This window comes from Phyllobates terribilis, unplaced genomic scaffold, assembly GCF_046119375.1.
Source record: "Phyllobates terribilis strain yellow unplaced genomic scaffold, ASM4611937v1 Scaffold_1__5_contigs__length_1240528914, whole genome shotgun sequence".
Classification (NCBI taxonomy): Eukaryota; Metazoa; Chordata; class Amphibia; order Anura; family Dendrobatidae; genus Phyllobates; species Phyllobates terribilis.
The window spans coordinates 1,237,610,159-1,237,637,731 of record NW_027362761.1 but is presented as its reverse complement, the minus strand read 5'-3'; the positions used below and the strand labels follow the sequence as shown (position 1 = coordinate 1,237,637,731).

General features: G+C 52.9%; 2 protein-coding genes across 3 annotated transcripts in view; both read right to left on the bottom strand.

Annotated features, from left to right (window-relative positions):
* Positions 1 to 1,129, bottom strand: part of LOC141164886 (probable N-acetyltransferase camello) — a 37,045-nt gene extending 35,916 nt beyond the window's left edge. The window contains exon 1 of one of the 2 annotated variants that reach the window (XM_073650584.1): positions 998 to 1,129. The gene's annotated coding sequence lies outside the window, so the exon portion shown is untranslated. Of the gene's footprint in view, positions 1 to 771; positions 883 to 997 lie in introns of those variants that run through there. The other variant, XM_073650573.1, reaches the window with a different exon arrangement.
* On the bottom strand, positions 247 to 27,262 carry LOC141164882 (probable N-acetyltransferase camello). Its single transcript, XM_073650558.1, has 2 exons — positions 27,112 to 27,262; positions 247 to 1,656 (listed from the first exon to the last, which is right to left on the bottom strand). The coding sequence occupies exon 2, from the start codon at positions 1,639 to 1,641 to the stop codon at positions 958 to 960; it is 684 nt and encodes a 227-aa protein (XP_073506659.1). The 5' UTR covers positions 1,642 to 1,656; positions 27,112 to 27,262; the 3' UTR covers positions 247 to 957.
* Positions 27,263 to 27,573: the final 311 nt, after the last annotated feature.

Sequence of the window (27,573 nt, the reverse complement as noted above, 5' to 3'; positions counted from 1 at the left end):
GCTTTACAGTACCAGCAAAGTCTATGAGATTCCAGAGATCTCATGCACACATCTTGGCTTTTTTATCAGTATTTTGTGCTTTGCATGGGTTTTTGCAGAATAGAGTATGTCACTTTTTCAGCGTTTTTTCAGCATTTTTCACTCATTGGAAGTAATGGGTAGTGAAAAACTCTGAAAAAAACAGCTAGTGTGAACATAGCTATCAGATTATGCTGTGTTTTTAGTGAAAATAAGCAAGTACAGCAGTATGTGAAACACATTTATTTTTGTTATTTTACCATCTTGTCTTTGTCACTGAGATGGCAGTTTGGATAGTACAAATTAATTAAATTAGTGATGTGTAGAGTGTAAACATTGGCTGAGCTAGGTGTGAGATTGAACAATACCTGTGGCCTACAGAGGTGTGAAATTGAACAATGTCTGTGCTACTGAATAGCAGACCAAAGTGTGAAAATAAATAGTGACCTACAAACTCAATGCACTGCCAAAGTCTTAGGTAAACTATTCCTGAACAATTCACCTTCCCCCACTGTTACATTTGAAATTCTGGTTAATATGATTTCACATATGTCTTGCATTGGTGACCAGTGTTCATGCTCCTGTGGTGGAAGCAAAGCTGAACTTTGGGATCCTGAAAAACCCACCAAAAAATGCACCAAAAAAAGCACCAAAACCTGTGTTTTTGATGCAGTTTCTTTCCTGCCAAGAGATCAGGTTTTGCTGCAGGAAAAAAAAAGGCTGAAAAAAAGCCTAGTGTGAACATAGCCTTACTCATTAAGCTCCAGGACCACAAGGCAGGCAGGGTCACTCAAAGAAGAAGCCATGTTTCCAGCTAGACTATTTGACAATGGGGGTTGTGACAGTTCGTGCCCTTGTAGAATTGATGTCTTGGGGGGATCCATAGTGATCTATAGTCGGAAGCAAAAGATAATTTATTGAATGCAATAATGAATTTCCCTAGACCGTCCCAGACCCAGGTTCTGACTTTACATCATACTTGTAGTAGGTGACCGTCACATTTGCCATTCTTCCCATTTGACTTGATACCGGCTTGGCCATTACTTTTCTGAAGCCCATGTTCAGGTAGAGCTGATGAGCGCCGTGTTGTATGGTTGACGTGTTTAAAGTCACATGTTTGTATCCTCGCTGCCGAGCAAAGTCAATGACGTGTCTGCAGAGACTGGTGGCGATGCCCTTATGCCGCTGCTCCTTAGCCACTGACAAGCGTCTTAACACCACATCATGGGGAGAATCTTCGACGGGTTGCACGCCCACCATGCCAACAACTCGACCATTGACTTCTGCCACCCAAAAGCAGGAGTTCTTCCTTAGCATGTATGACTCTTCTATGTTCTGTAAGTCTGTCTTGTAAGTTTTGTCTATACCCTTATGGAAGGCAAATAATATGGCAAGACGACCTCCAGCCAAAAGTGCCACCACCACCAACAGAGACACCAAGAAGGATCTGAAGAACAAGTAGAAGGTAAAGAAGGACACGAGGAGGACCATGTGAACCTGACGAAGACTCAACAAGTAAAAGCTGGTGCTGGAAACATAGTCCATCATCCCTTCTGCAAATAACGCACGGACAACGTCATAGTCTCTGCTCTCGTAAGTTCTTATCACGAAGTCCACCATCATCTGCTGCTGGGAGGGCTGCAATAACACAAGACATAGAGAACAGTCAGAACGGAGAGAAGTTGTAGGTCCTCAATACAAGACCAGTATAAAGCGGGTGGTGGCCTCCATCACAGGTCAGTGATATGAAAGCTGAACATCCACACCGTGGAGAAAAGTATTGGGCTGCTCTTCAGAATCATTGAATCCTGATTTCTCATTCAGTTGAATTGCAAGGACATGTATTAGGAGCCACCGGGGTAACAAGTCCGTCCATGACGTTTCTTCCCCCATCACCTGTGAGTGATGTTATCAAGAAGTGGAAGGACTGTCATCAGCTCACCACGAAGTGGAGACCAAGTAACGTGTCAGCCAGGCCGAGAAAGAGACTGCACAGGATGGCAGACCCCCCAGCAATGTCAGAGCAGAAAGCAGGCTGTGACTGCTCCTAGGAGGTGGTGGCCAGGCAGAGAAAGAGACTGCACAGGACAGCAGACCACCCCAGCAGTATCAGAGCAGGAAGCAGACAGTGACTGCTCCTCAGAGGTGGCGGCCAGGCAGAGAAAGAGACTGCACAGGACAGCAGACCCCACCAGCCATGTCAGAGCAGAAAGCAGACTGTAACTGCTCCTCGGAGGTGGCGGCCAGGCAGAGAAAGAGACTGCACAGGACAGCAGACCCCCCCAGCAGTATCAGAGCAGGAAGCAGACTGTGACTGCTCCTCAGAGGTGGCATCCAGGCAGAGAAAGAGACTGCACAGGACAGCAGACCCCCCCCAAGCAGTATCAGAGCAGAAAGCAGACTGTGACTGCTCCTCGGAGGTGGCGGCCAGGCAGAGAAAGAGACTGCACAGGACAGCAGACCCCCCCCAGCAGTGTCAGAGCAGGAAGCAGACTGTGACTGCTCCTCAGAGGTGGCGGCCAGGCAGAGAAAGAGACTGCACAGGACAGCAGACCCCCCCAGCAGTATCAGAGCAGGAAGCAGACTGTGACTGCTCCTCAGAGGTGGCGGCCAGGCAGAGAAAGAGACTGCACAGGACAGCAGGCCCCCCCAGCAGTATCAGAGCAGGAAGCAGACTGTGACTGCTCCTCGGAGGTGGTGGAGAGGCAGAGAAAGAGACTGCACAGGACAGCAGACCCCACCAGCCATGTCAGAGCAGGAAGCAAACTGTGACTGCTCCTCGGAGGAGGCGGCCAGGCAGAGACAGAGACTGCACAGGACAGCAGACCCCACCAGCCATGTCAGAGCAGGAAGCAGACAGTGACTGCTCCTCAGAGGTGGCGGCCAGGCAGAGAAAGGGACTGCACAGGACTGCAGACCCCACCAGCCATGTCAGAGCAGAAAGCAGGCTGTGACTGCTCCTCAGAGGTGGCGGCCAGGCAGAGTGACAGGTGCAGAAAGAGACTGCACAGGATGGCAGACCCCCCCAGCAGTATCAGAGCAGGAAGCAGACAGTGACTGCTCCTCAGAGGTGGCGGCCAGGCAGAGAAAGGGACTGCACAGGACAGCAGACCCCACCAGCCATGTCAGAGCAGAAAGCAGACTGTGACTGCTCCTCGGAGGTGGTGGCCAGGCAGAGAAAGAGACTGCACAGGACAGAAGACTCCCCCAGCAATGTCAGAGCAGAAAGCAGACTGTGAATGCTCCTCGGAGGTGGCGGCCAGGCAGAGTGACAGGTGCAGAAAGAGACTGCACAGGATGGCAGACCCCCCCAGCAGTATCAGAGCAGGAAGCAGACTGTGACTGCTCCTCGGAGGTGGCGGCCAGGCAGAGAAAGAGACTACACAGGACAGCAGACCCCACCAGCCATGTCAGAGCAGAAAGCAGACTGTGACTGCTCCTCGGAGGTGGCGGCCAGGCAGTGACAGAGACTTCACATTACAGCAGACCCCACCAGCCATGTCAGAGCAGAAAGCAGGCTGTGACTGCTCCTCGGAGGTGGTGGCCAGGCAGAGATAGAGACCGCACAGAAAAGCAGATCCCCCCAGCAATGTCAGAGCAGAAAGCAGACTGTGACTGCTCATCGGAGGTGGTGGCCAGGCAGAGAAAGAGACTGCACAGGACAGCAGACCCCACCATCAATGTCAGAGCAGAAGGCAGACTGTGACTGCTCCACAGAGGTGGCGGCCAGGCAGAGAAAGAGACTGCACAGGACAGCAGACCCCACCAGCCATGTCAGAGCAGAAAGCAGGCTGTGACTGCTCCTCGGAGGTGGTGGGCAGGCAGAGAAAGAGACTGCACAGGACAGCAGACCCCACCAGCAATGTCAGAGCAGAAGGCAGACTGTGACTGCTCCACAGAGGTGGCGGCCAGGCAGAGAAAGAGACTGCACAGGACAGCAGACTCCACCAGCCATGTCAGAGCAGAAAGCAGACTGTGACTGCTCCTCGGAGGTGGCGGCCAGGCAGAGTGACAGGTGCAGAAAGAGACTGCACAGGACAGCAGACCACCCCAGCAGTATCAGAGCAGGAAGCAGACTGTGACTGCTCCTCAGAGGTGGCAGACAGGCAGAGAAAGAGACTGCACAGGACAGCAGAGCCCCCAGCAATGTCAGAGCAGAAAGCAGACTGTGACTGCTCCTCGGAGGTGGCGGACAGGCAGAGACAGAGACTGCACAGGATGGCAGACCACCCCAGCAATGTCAGCGCAGGAAGCAGACAGTGACTGCTCCTCAGAGGTGGCGGACAGGCAGAGACAGAGACTGCACAGGATGGCAGACCACCCCAGCAATGTCAGCGCAGGAAGCAGACAGTGACTGCTCCTCAGAGGTGGCGGACAGGCAGAGACAGAGACTGCACAGGACAGCAGACCACCCCAGCAATGTCAGGGCAGGAAGCAGACAGTGACTGCTCCTCAGAGGTGGCGGACAGGCAGAGACAGAGACTGCACAGGATGGCAGACCACCCCAGCAATGTCAGCGCAGGAAGCAGACAGTGACTGCTCCTCAGAGGTGGCGGACAGGCAGAGACAGAGACTGCACAGGATGGCAGACCACCCCAGCAATGTCAGCGCAGGAAGCAGACAGTGACTGCTCCTCAGAGGTGGCGGACAGGCAGAGACAGAGACTGCACAGGACAGCAGACCACCCCAGCAATGTCAGGGCAGGAAGCAGACAGTGACTGCTCCTCAGAGGTGGCGGACAGGCAGAGACAGAGACTTCACAGGACAGCAGACCCACCCCAGCAATGTCAGGGCAGGAAGCAGACAGTGACTGCTCCTCAGAGGTGGCGGACAGGCAGAGACAGAGACTGCACAGGACAGCAGAGCCCCCCAGCAATGTCAGCGCAGGAAGCAGACAGTGACTGCTCCTCAGAGGTGGCGGACAGGCAGAGACAGAGACTGCACAGGACAGCAGAGCCCCCCAGCAATGTCAGCGCACCAAGCAGACAATGACTGCTCCTCAGAGGTGGCAGACAGGCAGAGACAGAGACTGCACAGGATGGCAGACCACCCCAGCAATGTCAGCGCAGGAAGCAGACAGTGACTGCTCCTCAGAGGTGGCGGACAGGCAGAGAAAGAGACTGCACAGGACAGCAGACCCCCCCAGCAATGTCAGCGCAGGAAGCAGACAGTGACTGCTCTTCAGAGGTGGCGGACAGGCAGAGACAGAGACTGCACAGGACAGCAGAGCCCCCCAGCAGTATCAGAGCAGGAAGCCGACAGTGACTGCTCCTCAGAGGTGGCGGACAGGCAGAGACAGAGACTGCACAGGATGGCAGACCACCCCAGCAATGTCAGCGCACAAAGCAGACAGTGACTGCTCCTCAGAGGTGGCGGACAGGCAGAGACAGAGACTGCACAGGACAGCAGACCACCCCAGCAATGTCAGCGCAGGAAGCAGACAGTGAATGCTCCTCAGAGGTGGCAGACAGGCAGAGACAGAGACTGCAAAGGATGGCAGACCACCCCAGCAATGTCAGCGCACCAAGCAGACAGTGACTGCTCCTCAGAGGTGGCAGACAGGCAAAGAAAGAGACTGCACAGGACAGCAGAGCCCCCCAGCAATGTCAGAGCACAAAGCAGACAGTGACTGCTCCTCCGAGGTGGCAGACAGGCAAAGAAAGAGACTGCACAGGACAGCAGAGCCCCCCAGCAGTATCAGAGCAGGAAGCCGACAGTGACTGCTCCTCAGAGGTGGCGGACAGGCAGAGACAGAGACTGCACAGGATGGCAGACCACCCCAGCAATGTCAGCGCACAAAGCAGACAGTGACTGCTCCTCAGAGGTGGCGGACAGGCAGAGACAGAGACTGCACAGGACAGCAGACCACCCCAGCAATGTCAGCGCAGGAAGCAGACAGTGAATGCTCCTCAGAGGTGGCAGACAAGCAGAGACAGAGACTGCACAGGATGGCAGACCACCCCAGCAATGTCAGCGCACCAAGCAGACAGTGACTGCTCCTCAGAGGTGGCAGACAGGCAGAGACAGAGACTGCGAAGGATGGCAGACCACCCCAGCAATGTCAGCGCAGGAAGCAGGCTGTGACTGCTCCTCAGAGGTGGCAGTCAGGCAGAGACAGAGACTGCACAGGACAGCAGAGCCCCCCAGCAATGTCAGCGCACCAAGCAGACAGTGACTGCTCCTCAGAGGTGGCAGACAGGCAAAGAAAGAGACTGCACAGGACAGCAGAGCCCCCCAGCAATGTCAGAGCACAAAGCAGACAGTGACTGCTCCTCCGAGGTGGCAGACAGGCAGAGACAGAGACTGCACAGGATGGCAGAGCCCCCCAGCAATGTCAGCGCAGGAAGCAGACAGTGACTGCTACTCGGAGGTGGCAGACAGGCAGAGACAGAGACTGCACAGGACAGCAGAGCCCCCCAGCAATGTCAGCGCACCAAGCAGACAATGACTGCTCCTCAGAGGTGGCTGACAGGCAGAGACAGAGACTGCACAGGATGGCAGACCACCCCAGCAATGTCAGCGCAGGAAGCAGACAGTGACTGCTCCTCAGAGGTGGCAGACAGGCAGAGACAGAGACTGCACAGGATGGCAGACCACCCCAGCAATGTCAGCGCAGGAAGCAGACAGTGAATGCTCCTCAGAGGTGGCAGACAGGCAGAGACAGAGACTGCAAAGGATGGCAGACCACCCCAGCAATGTCAGCGCACCAAGCAGACAGTGACTGCTCCTCAGAGGTGGCAGACAGGCAAAGAAAGAGACTGCACAGGACAGCAGAGCCCCCCAGCAATGTCAGAGCACAAAGCAGACAGTGACTGCTCCTCCGAGGTGGCAGACAGGCAGAGACAGAGACTGCACAGGACAGCAGAGCCCCCCAGCAGTATCAGAGCAGGAAGCCGACAGTGACTGCTCCTCAGAGGTGGCGGACAGGCAGAGACAGAGACTGCACAGGATGGCAGACCACCCCAGCAATGTCAGCGCACAAAGCAGACAGTGACTGCTCCTCAGAGGTGGCGGACAGGCAGAGACAGAGACTGCACAGGACAGCAGACCACCCCAGCAATGTCAGCGCAGGAAGCAGACAGTGAATGCTCCTCAGAGGTGGCAGACAAGCAGAGACAGAGACTGCACAGGATGGCAGACCACCCCAGCAATGTCAGCGCACCAAGCAGACAGTGACTGCTCCTCAGAGGTGGCAGACAGGCAGAGACAGAGACTGCGAAGGATGGCAGACCACCCCAGCAATGTCAGCGCAGGAAGCAGGCTGTGACTGCTCCTCAGAGGTGGCAGTCAGGCAGAGACAGAGACTGCACAGGACAGCAGAGCCCCCCAGCAATGTCAGCGCACCAAGCAGACAGTGACTGCTCCTCAGAGGTGGCAGACAGGCAAAGAAAGAGACTGCACAGGACAGCAGAGCCCCCCAGCAATGTCAGAGCACAAAGCAGACAGTGACTGCTCCTCCGAGGTGGCAGACAGGCAGAGACAGAGACTGCACAGGATGGCAGAGCCCCCCAGCAATGTCAGCGCAGGAAGCAGACAGTGACTGCTACTCGGAGGTGGCAGACAGGCAGAGACAGAGACTGCACAGGACAGCAGAGCCCCCCAGCAATGTCAGCGCACCAAGCAGACAATGACTGCTCCTCAGAGGTGGCTGACAGGCAGAGACAGAGACTGCACAGGATGGCAGACCACCCCAGCAATGTCAGCGCAGGAAGCAGACAGTGACTGCTCCTCAGAGGTGGCAGACAGGCAGAGACAGAGACTGCACAGGATGGCAGACCACCCCAGCAATGTCAGCGCACCAAGCAGACAGTGACTGCTCCTCAGAGGTGGCAGACAGGCAGAGACAGAGACTGCACAGGATGGCAGACCACCCCAGCAATGTCAGCGCAGGAAGCAGGCTGTGACTGCTCCTCAGAGGTGGCGGACAGGCAGAGACAGAGACTGCACAGGATGGCAGACCACCCCAGCAATGTCAGCGCACAAAGCAGACAATGACTGCTCCTCAGAGGTGGCGGACAGGCAGAGACAGAGACTGCACAGGATGGCAGAGCCCCCCAGCAATGTCAGCGCAGGAAGCAGACAGTGATTGCTCCTCAGAGGTGGCAGACAGGCAAAGAAAGAGACTGCACAGGACAGCAGAGCCCCCCAGCAATGTCAGCGCAGGAAGCAGACAGTGACTGCTCCTCGGAGGTGGCGGACAGGCAGAGAAAGAGACTGCACAAGATGGCAGACCACTCCAGCAGTATCAGAGCAGGAAGCAGACAGTGACTGCTCCTCAGAGGTGGCAGACAGGCAGAGACAGAGACTGCACAGGACAGCAGACCACCCCAGCAATGTCAGCGCAGGAAGCAGACAGTGACTGCTCCTCAGAGGTGGCAGACAGGCAGACAAAGAGACTGCACAGGATGGCAGACCACTCCAGCAATGTCAGCGCAGAAAGCAGACTGTGACTGCTCCTCAGAGGTGGCGGACAGGCAGAGACAGAGACTGCACAGGATGGCAGAGCCCCCCAGCAATGTCAGCGCAGGAAGCAGACACTGACAGCTCCTCAGAGGTGGCAGACAGGCAGAGAAAGAGACTGCACAGGATGGCAGACCACCCCAGCAATGTCAGCGCAGGAAGCAGACAGTGACTGCTTCTCGGAGGTGGCGGCCAGGCAAAGAAAGAGACTGCACAGGATGGCAGACCACCCCAGCAATGTCAGTGCAGGAAGCAGACAGTGACTGCTCCTCAGAGGTGGCAGACAACCAAAGAAAGAGACTGCACAGGACAGCAGACCACCCCAGCAATGTCAGCGCAGGAAGCAGACAGTGACTGCTCCTCGGAGGTGGTGGCCAGGCAGAGACAGAGACTGCACAGGATGGCAGACCACCCCAGCAATGTCAGCGCAGGAAGCAGACAGTGATTGCTCCTCAGAGGTGGCAGACAGGCAAAGAAAGAGACTGCACAGGACAGCAGACCACCCCAGCAATGTCAGCGCAGGAAGCAGACAGTGACAGCTCCTCAGAGGTGGCAGACAGGCAGAGACAGAGACTACACAGGATGGCAGACCACCCCAGCAATGTCAGCGCAGGAAGCAGACAGTGACAGCTCCTCAGAGGTGGCTGACAGGCAGAGACAGAGACTGCACAGGATGGCAGACCACCCCAGCAATGTCAGCGCAGGAAGCAGACAGTGACTGCTCCTCAGAGGTGGCGGCCAGGCAAAGAAAGAGACTGCACAGGATGGCAGACCACCCCAGCAATGTCAGCGCAGGAAGCAGACTGTGACTGCTCCTCAGAGGTGGCGGCCAGGCAGAGACAGAGACTGCACAGGATGGCAGACCACCCCAGCAGTATCAGAGCAGGAAGCAGACAGTGACTGCTCCTCAGAGGTGGCGGACAGGCAGAGACAGAGACTGCACAGGATAGCAGAGCCCCCCAGCAATGTCAGTGTTATGTTCTGCTACCAGAGCTAAGGAAAGAGAGGAGATCTGTCCCTACGATAGAACTCAGCTTGATCCCTACGATGTAACAGGGGACCTGATCCTGCGATCAGACCTGCTAAAGTCCTAAGCTAGTCTGTACGGAGACCTATAGATGTGGGGAAGGAATCCCTACAAGTACTAAGGACTGGGAGGAAAATGGGACACCTCCTAACAGAAATAGTAGCAGACAGACGAACAAACAAAATAGATAGAACATAGAGGTCCGTAGACCAAGCAAACTAACAGAGTTAGATACAGAGCACAGGCTAGCTAGAAAGTAGTTATACAATGCAGTCCAGCAAAGCCAGAAGGGCGGAGCAGGATTAAATAGGCCAACAAGGTCATGTGACCAGCAAAGGAAAAAACCTAAGAGCAAGGTTCTAACAGTACCCCCCCTTCTAAGAGGATCCTCCGGATCCCCTAGGACCAGGCTTATCAGGAAATCTCCTGTGAAACGCTCTGATAAGTCTGGACGCGGAAACATCATCTGACCTCACCCAAGAGTTATCCTCGGGTCCGAAACCTTTCCAGGCCACAAGATACTGCAAACTACCTCTATACCGTCTAGAGTCAAGGATGCGAGAAATTTCATATTCCCCGTCCTCCACCACCGGAGGAACAGAGGCAGAGGCGTCACCATCCGACACAACAGCTTTTTTTAACAGGGAGACATGAAAGACCGGATTAATTCTCCAGGAGGTAGGAACCTCCAACCTAACAGCAGATTGGTTGACAACCTGAAGCACCTTAAAGGGCCCTACAAACTTGGGACCCAATTTCTTAGAAGGAATCCTCAACCGCAGATTCCTAGAGGACAACCAAACCATGTCACCAACAGCGAACAAAACCTCCTGTCGTTTCCTATCAAAGTAGTCTTTAGATTTTCTGTTGGCCTCCTGAAGATTACCACGCACATCCATCCAAACTCTCTCCAAATCACCGGAAAAATTCTCCTCCTCAGGCACGGCAGATCCCAACCTGGAGAACGACCCAAACGACGGATGTCTCCCAGAACAACAAAAAAAAGGCGAACAACCAGCAGAAGAAGACGTATGATTGTTCAGAGCAAATTCAGCAAGTGGCAGAAACTCAGACCACCCCTCTTGATTGTCTGCCACAAAACAACGCAAGAACTGCTCAACATCCTGGTTTTTCCTTTCTGTCTGGCCATTAGATTCAGGATGATATCCGGACGAGAACGACAAATGAACTCCCAACCTGTCACAAAAGGCACGCCAAAAACGAGCCACGAACTGAGGTCCCCTATCAGAAACAATGTCAGTAGGAACGCCATGAAGTCTGACAATTTCCTTGACAAAGGCCTTAGCGAGAGTTTTAGCGCAGGGCAGTTTGACGAAGGGAACCAAGTGACACATCTTGCTAAAACGGTCCACGACCACCCAGATGACAGTAAAACCCTCAGAGGGGGGAAGGTCAGTTATAAAGTCCATAGCCAAATGTGTCCAAGGAGCACTGGGAACCTCCAAAGGACAAAGCAACCCCGCAGCAGGAGTATGTGAGGACTTAGATCTAGCACATATAGTACATTGACGCACCCACTTAATGACTTCCTTCTGCCATCCAGGCCACCAAAAACTGCGACCCACCAGTCTCTTGGTCTCAGAGATTCCGGGATGACCTGCCAACCGAGATTCGTGACACTCAACAAACAAATCTCTCCTAAAGGTCCCAGGCACAAACAACCTCCCATGAGGAGTGTTAGATGGGGCATTCTCCTGAGCTTTAAGAATCTCATCTTCCAAAACGGAGTCCAAAGCAGCTATCACAACACCTTCTTGTAAAATGTTCTCCTCTTTCTCAGCACCGACTATGGGAGAAAAACTGCGAGACAAGGCATCCGCCTTAACATTCTTAGTACCAGGGATGTAAGTAACGGAGAAATTAAACCGCGAGAAAAACAGTGCCCACCTAGCCTGACGGGCATTCAGGCGCTTGGCAGCATCAAGATATATCAGATTTTTATGATCCGTAAGAACCTGAACGGGAAATTCCGCACCTTCCAAGAAGTGGCGCCAGTGTTCAAATGCGAGTTTAATAGCCAATAATTCCCGATTACCAATATCGTAATTCAGTTCAGTCTCCGAAAAATTTTTTGAAAAAAAGGCACAGGGATGTAATCCATCCCCGTTATCCTGAGACAATACTGCGCCAACCCCCACAGAGGAAGCATCAACCTCAACCAAAAACGGCCTAGTAACATCAGGCTGCATAAGGATGGGAGCAGAGGTGAACCTCTCCTTGAGATACACAAAAGCTTCAATGGCCTCAGAAGACCACTGAACCGCATCAGCACCTTTCCTGGTGAGATCGGTCAGAGGTTTGACAATACTAGAAATTTTTTTTATGAATTTTCTGTAATAATTGGCGAAACCTAAAAACCTCTGTATCGATTTCAAACCAATAGGCCTAGGCCATTCCTGTACAGCTTGAACCTTAACCGGATCCATCTCAAAACCTTCACTGGAGATAATGTAGCCCAAAAAACTAATTCTCTGTACAGCGAACTCACATTTCTCCAGCTTAGCAAAAAGCGAATTGTCCATTAATAACTGTAATACCTCACGCACGCTCCGCCAATGAGACTCCAGATCCGGCGAATAAATCAAAATGTCATCCAAATACACAACCACATTTTTGCCGATCAAAGGTCTAAGGATGTCATTAATAAGATTCTGAAAAAATGCAGGAGCATTAGTAAGACCAAAAGGCATAACCAGATTCTCAAAATGACCCACAGGAGTGTTAAAAGCAGTCTTCCATTCGTCACCCTCCTTCATGCGCAACAGATTGTATGCCCCCTTAAGGTCAATTTTAGAGAACCACTTGGCCCCCAATAACTGGTTAAACAGATCAGGAATCAATGGCAGTGGGTAAGGATTGCGTACAGTAATTTTGTTAATCTCACGAAAATCCAGACAAGGACGTAAACCGCCGTCCTTTTTTTTTACAAAAAAAAATCCAACCGCCACAGGTGACTTAGAGGGCCTAATGTGACCGGCGGCCAAACTTGTCTGTATGTATTCCTCCAAAGCCTTCCTCTCAGGAATAGTAAGGTTAAATAAACGACTTTTAGGAAGAGTCGCTCCAGGGACAAATTCAATAGAACAATCATAGTCTCTATGGGGAGGCAAAACCTGCGATTCCTTCTCATTAAAAACTCTCCAAAAATCCTGAATAGGAACAGGCAATTCTCCCCTATCCAAAGCTGCAATACGCCCGTTACAACACTTGTCATAACATTTATGGCTCCAGGATTTAATTTCACTGGTAGACCAATCCAGTACAGGATTGTGAAATTTTAACCAGGGCAAACCCAATATTACTGGAGAAGGCAAGTTATTCAAGACTACCAAATCCAATTTCTCATGGTGAACACCATTAATAGTGAGAGGAAATTCACAGACCTTGAGAGTAATATACTTCAAAGGGGAACCATCCACAGAAACCACAGCAATGGGGGATGATAAAGGTTCGGGTTTTAAATTGAGTCTTTCCAAGAATCCCCCATCAATTACATTCAGAGTAGACCCACAATCAACAAACACCCGAAATTCCATTAATTTTTCCTGAGCAATCGTGGAAGCAGCTAAAAATACACCCTTGGAATTTAAACAGGCAATACGGGCATGACTGACCATTTTTTTTTCTTTCTTCATACGAAGCTCACAGCCTTTAATCAAATGACCAGATTTTCCGCAATAGAAACACAAGCCTTCAGAAAATCGACGGTCTTTTTCTTGAGAGCGAGGTGCCACCGATCCAATCTCCATCGGTTCACCACTGTTAGTACACACATTCTCATAACCAGAAACTGACATAGCAGAGGATTTGCTCTCATTAACCCTTGCACGCAGTCTCCTATCCACCCGTATAGCTAATTGCATAGCCTGTTGCAAATCTTCAAGTGTAGGATAAGCAATTAGCAGGTCTTTAACCCTTTCATTGAGCCCAGCAAGAAATAGACTTTTCAGAGCAGAATCGTTCCACCCTGTTTGAGTAGACCAACGACGGAAATGAGTACAATATTTTTCCACATTACCTGATCCCTGTCTCAAACGTCTTAACTCAGTCTCAGCTGATGAGACACGGTCAGGATCATCATATAATAGTCCCAAAGCAGAAAAAAAACTATCCACTGATCTGAAGCATGTATCACTAGGTTGCAAAGAAAAGGCCCACTCCTGAGGCTCTTTGCGCAAAAGTGACATTATAAACCCTATGCGCTGGGATTCATCCCCAGAGGACTTGGGTCTCAAACGAAAATACAATAAGCAAGCATTTTTAAATGAAAAAAATTCTCGGTGTTCACCAAAAAATAAATCCGGCAAACATACCTTAGGCTCCAAGAAATGTGCTCCAGGACAGTTACTCACGTGCTGACGGAGCTCGGCCACCTCCAGAGAGAGTCCCTGCAGGCGATGAGCCAAATCCTGAACCGACACCATGATGGAACAGAAAAATCTTTCCTTAGAGAATTTGCAGGCTGGACTTACTGTTATGTTCTGCTACCAGAGCTAAGGAAAGAGAGGAGATCTGTCCCTACGATAGAACTCAGCTGAATCCCTACGATGTAACAGGGGACCTGATCCTGCGATCAGACCTGCTAAAGTCCTAAGCTAGTCTGTACGGAGACCTATAGATGTGGGGAAGGAATCCCTACAAGTACTAAGGACTGGGAGGAAAATGGGACACCTCCTAACAGAAATAGTAGCAGACAGACGAACAAACAAAATATATAGAACATAGAGGTCCGTAGACCAAGCAAACTAACAGAGTTAGATACAGAGCACAGGCTAGCTAGAAAGTAGTTATACAATGCAGTCCAGCAAAGCCAGAAGGGCGGAGCAGGATTAAATAGGCCAACAAGGTCATGTGACCAGCAAAGGAAAAAACCTAAGAGCAAGGTTCTAACAGTCAGCGCAGGAAGCAGACAGTGACTGCTCCTCGGAGGTGGTGGCCAGGCAGAGACAGAGACTGCACAGGATGGCAGAGCCCCCCAGCAATGTCAGCGCAGGAAGCAGACAGTGACTGCTCCTCAGAGGTGGTGGCCAGGCAGAGACAGAGACTGCACAGGATGGCAGACCACCCCAGCAATGTCAGCGCAGGAAGCAGACAGTGACTGCTCCTCAGAGGTGGCGGCCAGGCAGAGAAAGAGACTGCACAGGATGGCACACCATCCCAGCAATGTCAGCGCCGGAAGCAGACAGTGACTGCTCCTCGGAGGTGGCGGCCAGGCAGAGAAAGAGACTGCACAGGATGGCAGACCACCCCAGCAATGTCAGCGCAGGAAACAGACAGTGACTGCTCCTCGGAGGTGGCAGACAGGCAAAGAAAGAGACTGCACAGGATGGCAGACCACCCCAGCAATGTCAGCGCAGGAAGCAGACAGTGATTGCTCCTCAGAGGTGGCAGACAGGCAAAGAAAGAGACTACACAGGATGGCAGACCACCCCAGCAATGTCAGCGCAGGAAGCAGACAGTGACTGCTCCTCGGAGGTGGCGGCCAGGCAGAGAAAGAGACTGCACAGGATGGCAGACCACCCCAGCAGTATCAGAGCAGGAAGCAGACAGTGACTGCTCCTCAGAGGTGGCAGCCAGGCAGAGAAAGAGACTGCACAGGATGGCAGACCACCCCAGCAATGTCAGCGCAGGAAGCAGACAGTGACTGCTCCTCAGAGGTGGTGGCCAGGCAGAGACAGAGACTGCACAGGATGGCAGAGCCCCCCAGCAATGTCAGCGCAGGAAGCAGACAGTGACTGCTCCTCAGAGGTGGCGGCCAGGCAGAGAAAGAGACTGCACAGGATGGCACACCATCCCAGCAATGTCAGCGCCGGAAGCAGACAGTGACTGCTCCTCGGAGGTGGCGGCCAGGCAGAGAAAGAGACTGCACAGGATGGCAGACCACCCCAGCAATGTCAGTGCAGGAAACAGACAGTGACTGCTCCTCGGAGGTGGCAGACAGGCAAAGAAAGGGACTGCACAGGATGGCAGACCACCCCAGCAATGTCAGCGCAGGAAGCAGACAGTGATTGCTCCTCAGAGGTGGCAGACAGGCAAAGAAAGAGACTACACAGGATGGCAGACCACCCCAGCAATGTCAGCGCAGGAAGCAGACAGTGACTGCTCCTCAGAGGTGGCGGCCAGGCAGAGAAAGAGACTGCACAGGATGGCAGACCACCCCAGCAGTATCAGAGCAGGAAGCAGACAGTGACTGCTCCTCAGAGGTGGCAGCCAGGCAGAGAAAGAGACTGCACAGGATGGCAGACCACCCCAGCAATGTCAGCGCCGGAAGCAGACAGTGACTGCTCCTCGGAGGTGGCGGCCAGGCAGAGAAAGAGACTGCACAGGATGGCAGACCACCCCAGCAATGTCAGCGCAGGAAACAGACAGTGACTGCTCCTCGGAGGTGGCAGACAGGCAAAGAAAGAGACTGCACAGGATGGCAGACCACCCCAGCAATGTCAGCGCAGGAAGCAGACAGTGACTGCTCCTCAGAGGTGGCAGACAGGCAAAGAAAGAGACTACACAGGATGGCAGACCACCCCAGCAATGTCAGCGCAGGAAGCAGACAGTGACTGCTCCTCAGAGGTGGCAGACAGGCAAAGAAAGAGACTACACAGGATGGCAGACCACCCCAGCAATGTCAGCGCAGGAAGCAGACAGTGACTGCTCCTCAGAGGTGGTAGACAGGCAGAGAAAGAGACTGTACAGGATGGCAGACCACCCCAGCAGTATCAGAGCAGGAAGCAGACAGTGACTGCTCCTCGGAGGTGGCAGCCAGGCAGAGAAAGAGACTGCACAGGATGTCAGACCACCCCAGCAGTATCAGAGCAGGTAGCAGACAGTGACTGCTCCTCAGAGGTGGCGGCCAGGCAGAGAAAGAGACTACACAGGACAGCAGAGCCCCCCAGCAATGTCAGCGCAGGAAGCAGACAGTGACTGCTCCTCGGAGGTGGCGGCCAGGCAGAGAAAGAGACTGCACAGGATGGCAGACCACCCCAGCAGTATCAGAGCAGGAAGCAGACAGTGACTGCTCTTCAGAGGTGGCGGCCAGGCAGAGAAAGAGACTGCACAGGATGGCAGACCACCCCAGCAATGTCAGCGCCGGAAGCAGACAGTGACTGCTCCTCGGAGGTGGCGGCCAGGCAGAGAAAGAGACTGCACAGGATGGCAGACCACCCCAGCAATGTCAGCGCAGGAAACAGACATTGACTGCTCCTCGGAGGTGGCAGACAGGCAAAGAAAGAGACTGCACAGGATGGCAGACCACCCCAGCAATGTCAGCGCAGGAAGCAGACAGTGACTGCTCCTCAGAGGTGGCAGACAGGCAAAGAAAGAGACTACACAGGATGGCAGACCACCCCAGCAATGTCAGCGCAGGAAGCAGACAGTGACTGCTCCTCAGAGGTGGCAGACAGGCAAAGAAAGAGACTACACAGGATGGCAGACCACCCCAGCAATGTCAGCGCAGGAAGCAGACAGTGACTGCTCCTCAGAGGTGGCAGACAGGCAGAGAAAGAGACTGCACAGGATGGCAGACCACCCCAGCAGTATCAGAGCAGGAAGCAGACAGTGACTGCTCCTCGGAGGTGGCAGCCAGGCAGAGAAAGAGGCTGCACAGGATGTCAGACCACCCCAGCAGTATCAGAGCAGGAAGCAGACAGTGACTGCTCCTCAGAGGTGGCGGCCAGGCAGAGAAAGAGACTACACAGGACAGCAGAGCCCCCCAGCAATGTCAGAGCTGGAAGCAGACAGTGACTGCTCCTCAGAGGTGGCGGCCAGGCAGAGAAAGAGACTACACAGGATGGCAGACCACTCCAGCAATGTAAGCGCAGGAAGCAGACAGTGACTGCTCCTCAGAGGTGGCGGCCAGGCATAGAAAGAGACTACACAGGATGGCAGACCACCCCAGCAATGTCAGCACAGGAAGCAGACAGTGACTGCTCCTCAGAGGTGGTGGACAGGCAGAGAAAGAGACTGCACAGGACAGCAGAAATCCTGCACCAGGGCCCCATAGGCCACAGCTGCAAGACCTGAAGCCCCGGGGGCCACAGTCTGTAACACCAGCAGGATTCGGAGCCTGGGTGTGTTATTGTGGCTGCAGTCCCTGTTCAGAAGCATCCAGGTAAAGACACTTTGAAGTTACAATTACTATTTTCCTTATTGCCTATAAATCCTGCAATATCCCCAGATGTCACACGACAGCCTGCATATACATGGACTGTATATACAACCCCTGGCAAAAATTATGGAATCACCGGGCTCGGAGGATGTTCATTCAGTTGTTTAATGATGTTGAAGAAAAGCAGATCACAGACACGTCACAAAACTAAAGTCATTTGAAATGGCAACTTTATGGCTTTAAGAAACACTAAAAGAAATCAAGATTAAAAATGTGGTACTCAGTAAGGGTCATTTTTTTCAGACCAAGCAGAGGGAAAAAATGATGGAATCACTCAATTCTGAGAAAAAAATTATGGAATCACCCTGTAAATTTTCATTTCCAAAACTAACACCTGCATCAAATTAGATCTGCTCATTAGTCTGCATCTAAAAAGGAGTGATCACACCTTGGAGAGCTGTTGCACCAAGTGGACTGACATGAATCATGGCTCCAACACGAGAGATGTCAATTGAAACAAAGGAGAAGATTATCAAACGCATAAAAGAAGGTAAATCAGCACGCAATGTTGCAAAAGATGTTGGTTGTTCACAGTCAGCTGTGTCTAAAATCTGGACCAAATACAAACAACATGGGAAGGTTGTTAAAGGCAAACATACTGGTAGACCAAGGAAGACATCAAAGCGTCAAGACCGGAAACTTAAAGCAATATGTCTCCAAAACAGGAAATACACAACAAAACAAATGAGGAACGAATGGGAGGAAACTGGAGTCAATGTCTGTGACCGAACTGTAAGAAACGGCCTAAAGGAAATGGGATTTTCATACAGAAAAGCTAAACATAAGCCATCATTAACACCTAAACAGATAAAACAAGGTTACAATGGGCTAAGGAAAAGCAATCGTGGACTGTGGATGACTGGATGAAAGTCATATTCAGTGATGAATCGCGAATCTGCATTGGGCAAGGTGATGATGCTGGAACTTTTATTTGGTGCCGTTCCAATGAGATTTATAAAGATGACGGCATGAAGAGAACATGCAAATCTCCACAGTCATTGATGATATGGGGCTGCATGTCAGGTGAAGGCACTGGGGAGATGGCTGTCATTACATCTTCAATAAATGCCCAAGTTTACATTGATATTTTGGACAGTTTTCTTATCCCATCAATTGAAAGGATGTTTGGGGATGATGACATCATTTTTCAAGATGATAATGCATCCTGCCATAGAGCAAAAACTGTGAAAACATTCCTTGAAAGAAGACACATAAGGTCAATGTCATGGCCTGCAAATAGTCCGGATCTCAATCCAATTGAAAATCTTTGGTGGAAGTTGAAGAAAATGGTCCATGACAAGGCTCCAACCTGCAAAGCTGATCTGGCAACAGCAATCAGAGAAAGTTGGAGCCAGATTGATGAAGAGTACTGTTTGTCACTCATTAAGTCCATGCCTCAGAGACTGCAAGCTGTTATTAAAGCCAGAGGTGGTGCAACAAAATACTAGTGATGTATTGGAGTGTTCTTTTGTGTCTTTGTTTTTCATGATTCTATAATTTTTTCCTCAGAATTTAGTGATTCCATAATTTTTGTCCCTCTGCTTGGTCTGAAAAAAATTACCCTTACTGAGTATCACATTTTTTTTCTTGATTTCTTTTAGTGTTTCTTAAAGCCATAAAGTAGCCATTTGAAATGACTTTAGTTTTGTGCCATGTCTGTGATCTGCGGAAACGCTGCAAAAACGCTTGTTACTAGGTCTGCCAGCTATAGCAATAGCAATCCTGACGTGCTGCGCACAAGATGCGGAAATTTGACCGTTGTGTGGGTGTTTCGCGCCCATTGACTTGAATTGAACCGCAGCACATCCGTAGGTATAATATTTATACCTGCAGATTTGCTGCGTTTCAATTAAAGCCAACAGGCGCAAATTCATGGTGGAAAAGTGGTGCAGGTGGTACCCAGGTTGGGAGAGGAGGACTACTACTCCTCTCATCCGACCACCGCTCCCGCTGATAACAGCGAGAGCGGCGCGGCTGGGGGAGCAGTAGTCTCCTCAGCCAAGCCGACTACCACGCAGTGTGAAAAAAGAAAAAAAGGTAAAAAATAAAAAAAAAACACTATACTCACCTGACCGGCACCCCCTGGTGTCCTCCTGGTCCTGGTCCCCAGCGATGTTCTCCTCCCGATGGCTGGCAGTACACTGCGAGGAGCGCGCTCGCTCCCAGCAGTGTACTGCGCTGTCAGAACCTGCGTTCACGTGAGCGATCAGTTGACCTCATCGTGGGAACATTCTGAAGAATGTTCCCACCAGTACTGGTGGTGAGCTCACCCAGGGTTGATGAGCTGATCTTCAGCTGATGAACCCCAGCGACCTCCTGCAGCAGCATGTATACTGATAGCAGTGATTTTACACCCCTGTCAGTATACACTGCTGTCTTCTACATCAGTGACATCAGTGATTGCTGATGTCACTGCTGTAGAAGTGACACGGATCACCGAGGGACAATCGTTGGCATAATCGTGGACTGCGTCGTGATGGTGGACAGGTGAGAGGTATGGTTATTTGTTTTTTTTTACTTTTTTTTCAGAAGATTGAGGGTTTCGCGGACAGAGTACAATAAAAAAAAATGTTTTAAATCGTGTGTTTATTTCAATAAAATACTTTATTCTGGCCGTGTCTTTTATTGAAAAGGCAGCGATAACTTTACTACGCAGTTAGTAAAGGGGGCGTCCTATAGACGCCTCTCCATTACTAACCTGGGCTTCACGTCAGCCGCCAATACAAGGCTGACATGAACCCCAACCCCATTAACCCACTCGCCACCGTTACAGGGCAGGGGAAGAGCGGTGGCTAAGCGCCAGATTTGGCACATCTTATGGATGTGCCATATCTGGGACTGCTGAGGGGTGATATTAATAGCCATAGAGGGGGCTAGTATCCATGGCCCCTTACCTGGGTATTAATATCAGCCCACAGCTGTCTATTTAGCCTTTTCTGGTTCGATTTTATAGGGGGACGCACATCAATTTTTTTCTGGGGTCCCCCTGTAATCTAGCCAGTAAAGGCTAAACAAAAAGCTGTGGGCTAATATTAATAGCCAGGGAACATTGTTGGCTAATGGCCCCTTCCCCGGCTAATAATATCAGCCCCCAGAGGTCGGCTTTCCCTCTGCTGGTTATAAAAATGACACGGGAGCCCATGCCATTTTTTTTTTTTCATTTTAGGCTTTGTGCCCACGATCCGGACGTAGCAGCGCTTTGGACGCATATTTTTTGCTGCATCTAAAACGTTGCATTCTATTGAATGCAGGTAAATCCAGATGTGTTCACTGAACCATGCGGATTTACCACATTCAATACATTCTAGTGGTCAAATTTATGTTGCGGAGACTAGTGACCCCGCAAGAGAATTTGACATGCTGCAGTCCTGAAAGACGCGCCGCATGTCAGTGTCCACGGGTGATTTGCAGCCTCTGGTGCACACATAGTGGACATGGGATTTCTAGAGATCCCATCCACTATGCTGTAACATCTGGACACTGTGGGTTTGACACTGTATAAACACGCAGCGTCAAACCTGCAGCGGCTCCTGACCGTGGCCACATAGCCAAACTCACCCGCAGCATGTCAATTTCTGTAGCGGACGCGCTAGTCTCCGCTGCAGATTTTGACCGATTGAAGTGTCATTACATGTGATGGATTCACATGTACCGACAACAAAAGTGGGGCATTAGAACACTGCGTTTTGGACGTTGCAAAAATATGCTGCTTCCAAAGCGCTGCTGAGTGCTGATCCTGGGGACATAATGGCTAGCAAACCAGCTGTGAGCTGTTATTAATGACCATGGACCATGTTTGCAAATTACACCTTCCTAGGCTAAAAATAGCAGCTCACAGCTGCTGCATAAATGACATGAATGGAAATGCTAATGAAATTGGGCGAATGGGATTAGCTGACACCTGGCTTTTTTGCTTGGTGATGATAAGGTGTCAATCAGACTCTTTCATCAACAAATCTAATTAAAGTAAAGTAAAGAGTTAAATAAACACACAGACACAGAGCAAACACTTTATTTGAAATACAACAGACACATTCTTTAATCATTTAAATGAACCAATATACTCACCCCAGTTCTGACAGTAATCCAAGGGTTTAAGCAATGTTCCACCAAATAACTTTAATTAGCTTCAAAAAGCATTCATTGATGTACAAAAACACTTCAAAAACTGCAGCAAAAAAGCGTCAAAACCACACGTTTTTTTCCGCAGCTTTTTTCCTGCCAAGGAGATGCAGAAACGCTCAGGATATTTCTGCTTCAAATCTTGAACGTGCGCACATAGTCTTAAAAAGGTATAAAAATTAAAGGAGGGGTCACAAATAAAAGGAGGGGTCACAAATAAAAGGAAAAGCTAAAAGTAAAAAAAGACCAAGATGGGAAAAGGGGCCTAAATAAAGGAAGGAGCTTAAATAAAAGTAAGAGAAAAAAATAAAGGATTGGCCAAAATAAAAAGGGACTAAAATAAAAGAAGGAGCCTAAATGAAAGGAGGGGACAAATTAAAAGAAGTAGCCTCAGTAAGAGGAAAAGGGAATTCTAGCAGTCATTTTTGGCCATTACTGTTCTCTCAGGACTATGAATGAGCAAATCTGCAGATTTTTTGCATATTTGTTTGATTTTAGCCAGGAAATTCTATGAGCCCCAATTACAGACCCCAAAGGACAATACCGGGATACCCTGGTAAGGGTATAAAATACCATAAAACATCCTCCTCACCTCGCCCCTGCGCTGTCCATGCCACTGCAGATTCCCAGCCGTCCTGCACTTGCTCCTGAAGGCTCTTGCTCCGGCCTTTTCTTCACTGGCGCTTTTGACGCCACTGACTAGGCCTCAGCGCATCGTCATGACATCATACCTATGTCGCCCCACAATGTCATAATATCATAATGTGCATCAAGACCTAATCGGTGGCGTGAGAAGAGTCACCGAAGAGTAAAGAGAAAACCAGAGTAAGTGCCTAAAGTGGACGGGCAGGTGGCGCCAGCAGGGGCAGCTCAGGGGCAAGGCGAGGAGGTTAGCGGCAGCAGGGGAAGCTCAGGGGTGAGGAGAGGAGGATAGCAGAGGCAGCAGGGGCAGCTGAGGGTTGAGGTGAAGAGAATAGCAGCAGCAGAGGCAGCTCATGGGTGAGGTGAAGAGAATAGCAGCGGCAGTAGGGAAGCCCATGGGCGAGGTGAGGATAGCGGCGGCAGCAGGAGCAGCTCAGGGGTGAGGTGAGGACAATAGTGGCGGCAGCAGAGGCAGCTCAGGGTGAGGTGATGAGAATAGCAGTGGCAGTAGGGAAGCCCATGGGCGAGGTGAGGATAACGGCGGCAGCAGGAGCAGCTCAGGGGTGAGGTGAGGAAGATAGCGGCGTCAGCAGGGGAAGCTCATGGGCGAGGTGAGGGGGATAGTGGCGGCAACAGGGGCAGCTCAAGGGTGTGGTGAGGAGGATAGCAGTGGCAGTAGGGTAGCTCAGGGGCAAGGTGAGGAGGATAGCGGTGGCAGCAGGGGCGAGCTGAGGAGAACAGCGGTGGCAGCAGGGGCAGCTCAGGAGCAAGGTGAGGAGAATAGCGGCGGCAGTAGGGCAGCCCAGGGGTGAGGAGAGGCGGATAGCGGCGGCAGCAGAGGCAGCTAAGGGTGAGGTGAGGAGAATAGCATCAGCAGTAGGGCAGCCCAGGGGCGAGTTGAGGATAGAGTCGGCTGCAGGGGACGCTCAGGGGCGAGGTGAGGAGGATAGAGGCTGCAGCTGGGGCAGCTCAGGGGCAATGTGAGGAGGATGGCGGTGGCAGCAGGGGCAGCTCAGGGGCGAGGTGAGGAGGATAGCGACAGCAGAGGCAGCTCAGGGGTGAGGTGAGGAGAATAGCAGCGGCAGTAGGGTAGCTCAGGGGCAAGGGGAGGAGGATTGCGGCGGCAGCAGGGGCAGCTCAGGGGCGAGGTGGGGAGAACAGCGGTGGCAGCAGGGGCAGCTCAGGGGCAAGGTGAGGAGGATAGCGGTAGCAGCAGGGGCAGCTCATGGGTGAGGTGAGGAGGATAGCAGCAGCAGCAGGGGCATCTCAGGGACGAGGTGAGAATAGCAGCGGCAGTAGGGCAGCTCAGGGGCGAGGTGAGGAGGATAGCGGTAGCAGCAGGGGCAGCTCATGGGTGAGGTGAGGAGGATAGCAGCAGCAGCAGGGGCATCTCAGGGACGAGGTGAGAATAGCAGCGGCAGTAGGGCAGCTCAGGGGCGAGGTGAGGAGGATAGCGGCAGCAGAGGCAGCTCAGGGATGAGGCGAGGAGAATAGCAGCGGCAGTAGGGTAGCTCAGGGGCAAGGGGAGGAGGATAGCGGCGGCAGCAGGGGCAGCTCAGGGGCGAGGTGGGGAGAACAGCGGTGGCAGCAGGGGCAGCTCAGGGGCAAGGTGAGGAGGATAGCGGTAGCAGCAGGGGCAGCTCATGGGTGAGGTGAGGAGGATAGCAGCAGCAGGGGCATCTCAGGGATGAGGTGAGAATAGCAGCGGCAGTAGGGCAGCTCAGGGGTGAGGTGAGCAGGATAGCGGCAGAAGAGGCGCTTAGGGGCGAGGTGAGGAGAATAGTAGCGGCAGTAGGGCAGCTCAGGGGCGAGGTGAGGAGGATAGCGGTGGCAGCAGGGGCAGCTCAGGGGCGAAGTGAGGAGGATAGCGGTGGCAGCAGGTGCAGCTCGGGGGCGAGGTGAGGAGGATAGCGGAGGCAGCAGAAGCAGCTGAGTATGAGGTGAGGAGAATAGCAGCAGCAGTAGGGAAGCCCGGGGTGAGGTGAGGAGGATAGCGGTGGCAGCAGGGGCAGCTCAGGGGCAAGGTGAGGATGATAGCGGCAGCAGCAGGGGCAGCTCATGGTTGAGGTGAGGAGGATAGTTGCGGCAGCAGGGGCAGCTCAGGGGCGTGATGAGGAGGATACTGGCTGCAGCAGAGGCAGCTCAGGCTCGAGGTGAGGAGGATAGCGGCGGCAGCAGGGGCATCTCAGGGGCAAGGTGAGAATAGCAGCGGCAGTAGGGCAGCTCAGGGCCAAGGTGAGAAGGATAGCGGCGGCAGCAGAGGCAGCTCAGGGATGAGGCGAGGAGAATAGCAGCGGCAGTAGGGCAGCTAAGGGGCAAGGGGAGGATAGCGGCGGCAGCAGGGTCAGCTCAGGGGCGAGGAAACTAGGATAGTGTCGGTAGCAGCGGCAGCTCAGGGGCGAGCTGAGGAGGATAGTGGCGGCAGCTGGGGCATCTCAGGGCGAGGTGAACAGATTAGCAGCGGCAGTAGGGCAACTCAGGGGCAAGGTGAGGATAGTGGCAGCAGGGGCAGCTCAGGGGCGAGGAAAGTAGGATAGCGGTGGCAGCAGAGGCAGCTCAGGGGTGAGGTGAGGAGGATAGCGGTGGCAGTAGGGAAGCCCAGGGGCGAGGTGAGGAGGATAGCGGTGGCAGCAGGGGCAGCTCAGGGGCGAGGTGAGGAGGATAACGGAGGCAGCAGAGGCAGCTGAGGGTGAGGTGAGGAGAATAGCAGTGGCAGTAGGGAAGCCCAGGGGCAAGGTGAGGAGGATAGTGGTGGCAGCAGGGGCAGCTCAGGGGCGAGGTGAGGAGGATAGCGGTGGCAGCAGGGGCAGCTCAGGGGCGAGGTGAGGAGGATAGTGGCAGCAGCAGGGGCATCTCAGGGGCGAGGTGAGGAGAATAGCAGCGGCAGTAGGGCAGCTCAGGGGCAAAGTGAGGAGGATGGCGGTGGCAGCAGGGGCAGCTCAGGGGCGAGGTGAGGAGGATAGCGACAGCAGAGGCAGCTCAGGGGTGAGGTGAGGAGAATAGCAGCGTCAGTAGGGTAGCTCAGGGGCAAGGGGAGGAGGATAGCGGCGGCAGCAGGGGCAGCTCAGGGGCGAGGTGGGGAGAACAGCGGTGGCAGCAGGGGCAGCTCAGGGGCAAGGTGAGGAGGATAGCGGTAGCAGCAGGGGCAGCTCATGGGTGAGGTGAGGAGGATAGCAGCAGCAGCAGGGGCATCTCAGGGATGAGGTGAGAATAGCAGCGGCAGTAGGGCAGCTCAGGGGTGAGGTGAGCAGGATAGCGGCAGAAGAGGCGCTTAGGGGCGAGGTGAGGAGAATAGTAGCGGCAGTAGGGCAGCTCAGGGGCGAGGTGAGGAGGATAGCGGTGGCAGCAGGGGCAGCTCAGGGGCGAAGTGAGGAGGATAGAGGTGGCAGCAGGTGCAGCTCGGGGGCGAGGTGAGGAGGATAGCGGAGGCAGCAGAAGCAGCTGAGTGTGAGGTGAGGAGAATAGCAGCAGCAGTAGGGAAGCCCAGGGGTGAGGTGAGGAGGATAGCGGTGGCAGCAGGGGCAGCTCAGGGGCAAGGTGAGGATGATAGCGGCAGCAGTAGGGGCAGCTCATGGTTGAGGTGAGGAGGATAGTTGCGGCAGCAGGGGCAGCTCAGGGGCGTGATGAGGAGGATACTGGCTGCAGCAGAGGCAGCTCAGGCTCGAGGTGAGGAGGATAGCGGCGGCAGCAGGGGCATCTCAGGGGCAAGGTGAGAATAGCAGCGGCAGTAGGGCAGCTCAGGGCCAAGGTGAGAAGGATAGCGGCGGCAGCAGAGGCAGCTCAGGGGTGAGGTGAGGAGAATAGCAGCGGCAGTAGGGCAGCTAAGGGGCAAGGGGAGGATAGCGGCGACAGCAGAGTCAGCTCAGGGGCGAGGAAACAAGGATAGTGTCGGTAGCAGGGGCAGCTCAGGGGCGAGCCGAGGAGGATAGTGGCGGCAGCTGGGGCATCTCAGGGCGAGGTGAACAGAATAGCAGCGGCAGTAGGGCAACTCAGGGGCAAGGTGAGGATAGTGGCAGCAGGGGCAGCTCAGGGGCGAGGAAAGTAGGATAGCGGTGGCAGCAGAGGCAGCTCAGGGGTGAGGTGAGGAGGATAGCGGTGGCAGCAGAGGCAGCTCAGGGGTGAGGTGAGGAGGATAGCGGTGGCAGCAGAGGCAGCTCAGGGGTGAGGTGAGAAGGATAGCGGTGGCAGCAGAGGCAGCTCAGGGTTGAGGTGAGGAGGATAGCGGTGGCAGCAGGAGCAGCTTTGGGGCTAAGTGAGGAGGATTATGGCGGCAGTAGGGGCAGCTCAGGAGCGAGGTGAGGAGGATATCATATTATTTTTATCCCTTTTCCGCTATTTATGAATCAAGGAAAATGTAATCCGAAAAAAATCTAAATTGATAGAAGCCGCAATTTTCTGGAAATTTTACCTCATCTGATTCATTAATAATTGATTCACTCGTCCTCGCTCAGGACCGGCCCCGCTTTCCTAGAAGCCTGAAAGGTTAACCTTCTCGGATTGTTGAGTGACAACCTCACAGGGTAGATCTTATGGTCACGCCCAGTTGTCACTGAGTTCCGGCCACAAATATAAGTACTAGCAGCAGAAGAGGATGACGGCTCTCATGACCGGCAGATCGGAGGGGGTAGAGTCCTGTGTGGTGGGGCATTATCAGACCCACCTGTGGATGGTGGAGGTGACCGTCTTCTCCCGACTCGTCCTGCAGACACTGAAGAGTCAGGTGTCGTCCTCATCATACCTGCAGAACCTGCTGACTCCACCTCCACCGCTGAAGAGAAGGAACAATGTCATCTACAGATGTGACAGGGTAAAAGGTCTAACATGGGGGATGGCAGGAATCTGCAGACAAGTGGTGATTGCTCCCACACCCATTAACTCTTTGTGAACCTCACAATTTTTGCACCTCACATATTAACCCCTCATATCTAAAAATGCCCTGAGAGCCGACAACCTGAAGAATATGAGTGCTTCATTAGCTTCAGTAAACCGCTCAGGAGCTTCTTCATTGAAGTTTGATGAACAGTGATGAGTTAGGAACCTGGAGAGAAAGAGGAGCCTGGAGGGGACATAGAGGTCTGGAGAGGACAGAGGGGTCTGGAGGGGACAGTGGGGTCTGGAGAGG

Coding starts and splice junctions, on each gene's coding strand:
- LOC141164882 (XM_073650558.1), bottom strand. CDS start 1,641: ATGATGGTGGACTTCGTGATAAGAACTTACGAGAGCAGAGACTATGAC.